We start from the raw sequence: 6,561 nt of genomic DNA, 5'->3' as shown, positions 1-6,561 counted from the left end.
TGCTTTTAATTATAGAAACATCGCCTGTCGCGGTATAATGATACAGTCTTCAGATGCCACCCCCCAGACCCGCCCTCGCCTTCACGCTGTTTCTAAACCGTATATCAGATTATCATTTTCTGTTTTCTACACAATCTGTTACGTCCTCTCTAAATACTTTATAATTTAAGAGTATGTGCAAAAAAAAACAACAAAAAAAACATTTGAAACGTGCGGATTTTAATTTATCGCAAAGTTGGTGATGACACTTAAATCAATGATAAATAGACAGTTAAATCTAAAAAAAGACTGATAGTGATACTCACTTGTAACAACCATTATGCCCACCAAATTAGCCATGCTGTAGTAGTCTGTTAAGTCAGCGTAGTAAACCGATCCCGCTACCGGCTAATGGAACTCCGCACTGGAAGCGATATCATCCCTTCCGGGTTTCTTGCGCCGGTGAAGGCGTGTAGGCGGAGTTTTCTCTGACGGGCACACAGTAGAGCCAATGTTTGAAATGACAGACAAATCAATGTTGCTTCCAGACTAGAATCAAAACTAAACTATCCTTTAAATTAAGTAATACATGTAAGTAAGCAAATATTTAAAAATAAAATTAATTTAGAGTACCTTACAGGGCACAAAAAGAAAAATAATCACAACTGGATAGAATCCAGTCTGTTTTAAATGGATTGGATTTTAGCTGGCTAATAATAATTAAAAAAAAAAGTCCACACATCTCAGTCAGATTTAGAGTTTCAACAATTCTGTCACTTTTTTTTTTTGTTGTTGTTTTCAGACACTTAGTAAATCCAGGGTCCAGTGGCAGGAGTTTGCATGTTTAAACCTATTTAACATATGTTAAATAGGTTTCCCCAGAGCCCCATAGCTAAGAATTAATTCATTAATCATTAATTCATCTTACATTTCTTCTAAATTAACAAACAACAAAATTCAAACTTGACTATTCAGAGGGTCATCTGCAGCAGGATGGATTTGCTTATCATTTTCTAATGTTTATGTTGTCATCAGATGATAAAAATTCATCTGCAGTTATTTCTAAGTCTAAAATAAAATCCACGATGTAAAAACAAGCAAAAAAGTAATAATCTAAAATAAGGAAGTGGGAGGAGCACCATCTAGATATAAAGAAACATCAGCGCCCTGGATGTCAGTCTGCGTTTCTCCGACTGTTAACCATTGTTTGGACTCCGCGTCTCTCATCTACTCATGAACATGATGACTCCACACCTGCTGTGTGTTCCTCTGCTGCTGTCACTGGGTGAGTTTCTAATAGTTTTTGTCTTTATGTAACATCTCCAGTTTATTTACTTGAATTCAACATCGGAACACGCGTCTGTCATCCAAACTGAAAGGAAAACGTACTGACGTACAGTTTTCCTCTCTTCTACCCGTCAGTGTGCTCGGCATCCAGCAGAGCTGTCAACGAAGACATGCTGGAGGTTTTCACTCTCTCTGATCAGGACTCTGTCCTGAGGTGCACCGCCAGACAAATACCCGGGGTGCAGTACAGCGCCGTGAGGTGGTACAAGGTAAGAACATCCGCTTATTCAAACCTTTTCTTCAAGGGCTGCAGATTTCCGAGTGGGAAAATCCACGCCTGTCATTACCGAACTGCTGCTGGTTTCAGTTTGATTTCCTTTAAAAGCTTCGTGTGTTACTGGAAACAGCTGGGGCAAATAAACCTGAGCTGGCAGAATTAGAAGAACAGCGGCAGTCTGGATTATTGGAGCCTGTTTGTTGTGAGCCAGAATGAAACAGCAGCAGTAGTTTATACTGTAAACTGGTTGTTAAGCTGTTATAGTTCACTGTTTACTGCTGTCTGTTTATTATTAAGCTTATTAAGTTTACCAGACCATATCAGTTTAACGATTACAGTTTAGTTCATAATCTGGCAAACATGTTAGAAATACTTTAGGGTAAAACTAACAAAAAAATATACATTTTATAAACATTACAAATTGACATAACTAATCAAAAATGTTTCATCACTGGTTTATTGATTATTTAAAAGATGACAGCCTTTAATGATCAGAATATTCATTTTTGACCTCATAAAGGATTACCAGCTTTAGAGTAATGTAATATATTATTGATTTATTGTAAGCATATAGTAAACCTGTAACTCAAGTATTTAATTAAGAAAATAAGTCAAATAAGAACAACATACCTAAGTGCAAATTGGTCTATGCAAAAGTTTTAAACCACTCCTTTTTTAAGAATATATATTTAGGATACTAAAGTACAAACTTGACATAACCTGAGAAATGTGTCATCCTTTACTTTATTGTAGAATGTTTTCTACTATTAACTTTCTGAATGAACTGTTAAAGCTAAAAAAACATTTATCTTCTCTACTTTTCAAAGATTCACACAGGAACAAATTGGTTCCTGAAGACTAGTTGGTAACAAAGAGCCTACAGATCCAATTTCAAATTGATTCTTTGCTGAGTTTTCAGCATACCAGTAAGCCGGGAAGCATTTTATTGGCAGGACAGTTTGTAAGTCAGGGTTCAGTGGCAGTAAAATGTTCCTTTGAAAATGGGTGAAAAGCAGCTGATGTCCAATAAAAACTTGAATAGCCTTCAGAAAATGTTATAAAATATTGTTACACCCTAGGGCAGTTTAAGGATTACAGAGCTGGTCTAATACCTACTTAAATCTATAAATAACAAAAGATAAAGAAAAAACATGTAACAAGTTTTGCTATGGCTTCACAGGTTGGAAGTGACTCGTCTCATCAGCGCAATGGCCTTCTGGCCAAAAGCCTCCCAAATGGCACCACCAGATGGTACAAAGACGTGACCAGGAAGGTGGAGCTGCAGGATGAATCCCTTGACCTCGTCCTGCCCAACGTGACGTGCTGTGACAGTGGAGAGTACCTGTGTTTTCTGGCTGCACCTGTGGGACAGCAGAACCAGGAGGGGAAAGTTCTGCTCACACTGCCAGGTAAAAAGAAGTCCCCTCATGGTGAAGTGGGTCCTTGTGGTTTCCAAATCAGACCCTTTTAGACAGAAAAATATCTTCCTGTATAAAGAGGTTAAAGTTGTATGCAAAGCCCCAATTAGCTTTTAACCCTTTTTAATACATGTAGAGCGTTTGGTGCTAAAATCATTGCTACTATTTTTAATAACTTGTGATAATCACTACATTTATCCCTAACGTGGAAGGTTCTAAGCGTTTCTCTCTGTTTCCTTCTCTAGATTGTCCTGCTGAAGCCACAGAATCTCCCATCGGACCTGCAACCCCTTTGCTGACAGATACAGTCATGGTTATTTTTGCCTCCGTGCTGCTGGTGCTCGCACTTCTCATTTCCTTTTTGAGCTATGTAAGTGATAAAATTCTCTAATTGTACCTTCACTTTGTTTAATTTTTATCTTCTATTTACTTGTGATCCTCATTTATTCCTGATCTAAATGAGTTTTCTTTTCTCCCTCCATAGAAATGTTTGAAGAATACAGTCAAGGACAGAAATCAGGTAGCCAAGAAAGAAATCTTGCTGAACGCACCGCTCAAGCCGCTGGAAAAGAAGGACTTGATGCTGATTTACACTTTGGGTCCCAAACTGTCCAAGTTGCAACATATTTGTGTCTGAAGACTGTCTGAGAAAGATGCAACAAAATCTGCCTCCTCCGAGACAGCAAAAATGCTGCAAGGAAGAAGGATCTATAGAGGGTCGATCAAAGTGCCTGCTGGATCCAGGATGCTTGGGCTGCTCCAGTTCAGGCCAGAAAGACGCACAGCCAGCTGTTGTTGCTTGGACGCGCCGTTCCTCAGTTAAAAAAACAATATAAATGCACTATTAGCCGCTTCATACGCAGGACGTTTCATGGCTAACATCTATACACTGGTGGAAGCTCTGTTCTTGTCAGACTGTTATTCTTACTGTGGTATTTATGTTCCAAAACTGGTGCTGATCATTTCATCCTTTCACCATTTCATACCTTTAAAAAATATATTTTTTTCAACCATTCATCAAGGGGACAATTCATCCCAGTTTTTCATGGCTGGTGACTTAAATCTATTTTATTTTATATTCAACTAATATGCTTTACAGTAAAGAAATGTAGTATTATTACTCTAGTAATTAATATCTACCAACAAGAAGTCAGTTTAGTTGGTATTCAGGACAATCCAATAAAAATAATTTGTGAGATTGGAGCATTTTTATCACAATTTGTCCCCATAATTTAAGGAAATACTTTAGTAGTGTGGGGAAAAGATCGATTTACTGCAATTTAACTACATGTAAACAAAATGGTTTGCTTAAAGGTATGAAATGGAAAAACGAGGGGTAGAAATGATAACATTTAGGTATGAAAGGGGGAGTTAAAGCAGAGTTATACTAAACAGTCTTTCTTTATTTTACTTTAAAGCTATTGATTTTATGAAAATGTTTAACTGAAATTATGCTAAACAAAGAAAATAAAAAAACTTTAGAGAAACACTAGTTGACAAATATATGCTTTTCATTGTTGTGGGATTACTGTGAGTTGACTGTATGTTGGTAAAAGCTGCTCCTGAGCCATTCCAGAACTCAGAACTTGATAACTGAGTTCTAGTTTTATGTTCTCATACTGTGTGTGTGTGCAAAGGTGTGAAAGGTACATTATTTATTAAAACTGGATCTGATTACAGCGTGTTTCAGGCTTTAGTGTTCATGTTCTTCTTCAAGTTTGTGGATTGTTTTGTTGGTGCAGATGGGAAAAGCATGAAACTATGAGGGGGCGAACCAGACTAGACTAACCTTTTAAATGCAGAACTGAAAAGTGATGACATACAGAAACACCCACACTGTGTATAAATTTAACTCTGGGGAAAGTTTTGGATGTTGGTCTCTTAGTTCTGGATTTTTCACGGGTTTGAAACTTTGAAAGCTATTGCCCTGGTTTAACCTTGCATGTTTTTGTACTTTGCCGAAGAAATAATGAAATGTTTGCTATTACTATTAGAAAGTCCAGTTAGGAAAGTAAAGTAACAGCAGAGGAACCTAGTATGTCATGTAATCAATACGTAAATGGAAAAATCCATCATAAGCCTTTTTAATCTTTCCGCTTGCTTCTTTAAACCAGAAATGGAAAAAGGAAGTAAGATAACACGCTGTGGCAGCTAATACTGTGACGTAGAATCTCTTACACATGTCATGTGCACTAGCACTTTTTGTTATGTTTGGCTTTTTACATTAAAATTGAAATAAAAACTTCAAGCTAAGTGTGGGTTTGTGTCAACTCTGTACATCTTCCAATGTTGGTATAATACTGAAAGATCCCTGGGCTACAGAAACAGTTTATTAAGCATACACTCATGTTAAAATTATTTAATAAAATTATTTAATTTACTAACTGGCAAGAAACCACCGTGACACTGATGCAGCAATGATGTAGGTGTCCTGGAAAGTTCATAAAACTGCTAAAAAAACTTCATAAAACCCATAATAACAAAGTGTCAGATGTTCAACATATCAGTGACACACTGTACCTCAAGCAACTTCTGATATCTGTGGTTCAGTAGTGGCTTAACAACACGATGAATTCAACAGTTGTAGCCGATGTTCGTGACACTCTGTGTGTGCTTGGTCTTGAGGCACTGACTATAATCGTAGTCCACACCTTGAGAATCTTCCACAAACTCTTGAATTTGAATGGTTTTGATTCATAGTACTCAAAAAGGCAGTTGCTTCTAAACTTCCTGAAGAATATTTTGGTTATTATTTTTGCATGTATGATAATTATATTCCTGTGAAAACCTGCACTGTTGATTCAATTGTTTTTTGTATCCTCCCAGTATCAATTTTGTTTTTTGACATGAAGAATTCTGGGTCATTTATTTCTAATGTGTTGTATAATATTGATTGATGAAAACATCACATTATTAATTTTAAATGAGAAGTTATGGTGACTACCTGCTTTTTCTTGTTAAGTTTACATGCAAGTGGATCATCTAATGCAGTGAAAAAGTTCTAGGCCTGTTTAGTCCGAGGACTGTTTGTTAAACAGTCACAGACCACCTAACCTGAAATTGCCCCGCAATAACACAACTTAATATATAATGCAACCTGAAATAAAAGTATTAGCTTCTCACTTGTTGTTTTCTTTGTTCATCCTAATGAGAAGAGTGTTGCCGTTTGGTATGTGACTGGTGTTAAGGAAGATATCTGAATTAATTAATTTTGGAAAAATGTTTGGCTCTCTCTCTTCCTCTGGATCCCAGGTCCTCTCGGCGAGCCACGTGTGGCCACAAGGAAAACAACAATGCGTGTTGACGTCACAGAATTGCAGAGTTTAATCCAATATAAGACAATGCATAAACTTACACAGAAACTGCAGAACAACGGAGACATACATTCATTTACCTGACAGACTTGGAAAAGAAGGAAAGAAAGAAAAGCAAAGACGTGCAAAGACATCTTTGGAGAGTTGCAAGAGCATATCTGATTTGTTACTTCTGTGTAGAAAGTTTTATCTTCTTTTCTTTAATTTATTCAAATAAGGCGTATCTTTGTTCATCCAACCAGGAGCTATCTCTGACCCTTTGTCTGAAGCCAGACATAGACATAAT

General features: G+C 36.9%; 1 protein-coding gene across 1 annotated transcript; it reads left to right on the top strand.

The window, feature by feature from the left end:
* Positions 1 to 1,132: 1,132 nt before the first annotated feature.
* Positions 1,133 to 4,644, top strand: cd83 (CD83 molecule). Its single transcript, XM_007572904.2, has 5 exons — positions 1,133 to 1,264; positions 1,402 to 1,535; positions 2,724 to 2,952; positions 3,207 to 3,331; positions 3,446 to 4,644. Exons 1-5 carry the CDS (start codon positions 1,213 to 1,215, stop codon positions 3,596 to 3,598), a joined length of 693 nt encoding a protein of 230 aa, XP_007572966.1. The 5' UTR covers positions 1,133 to 1,212; the 3' UTR covers positions 3,599 to 4,644.
* Positions 4,645 to 6,561: the final 1,917 nt, after the last annotated feature.

The sequence above is a fragment of the Poecilia formosa genome, unplaced genomic scaffold (genome assembly GCF_000485575.1).
Source record: "Poecilia formosa unplaced genomic scaffold, Poecilia_formosa-5.1.2 Scaffold310, whole genome shotgun sequence".
Lineage (NCBI taxonomy): Eukaryota > Metazoa > Chordata > Actinopteri > Cyprinodontiformes > Poeciliidae > Poecilia > Poecilia formosa.
Note: the sequence above shows the minus strand (reverse complement) of the source record. Positions and strands in the feature narration are given on the sequence as shown.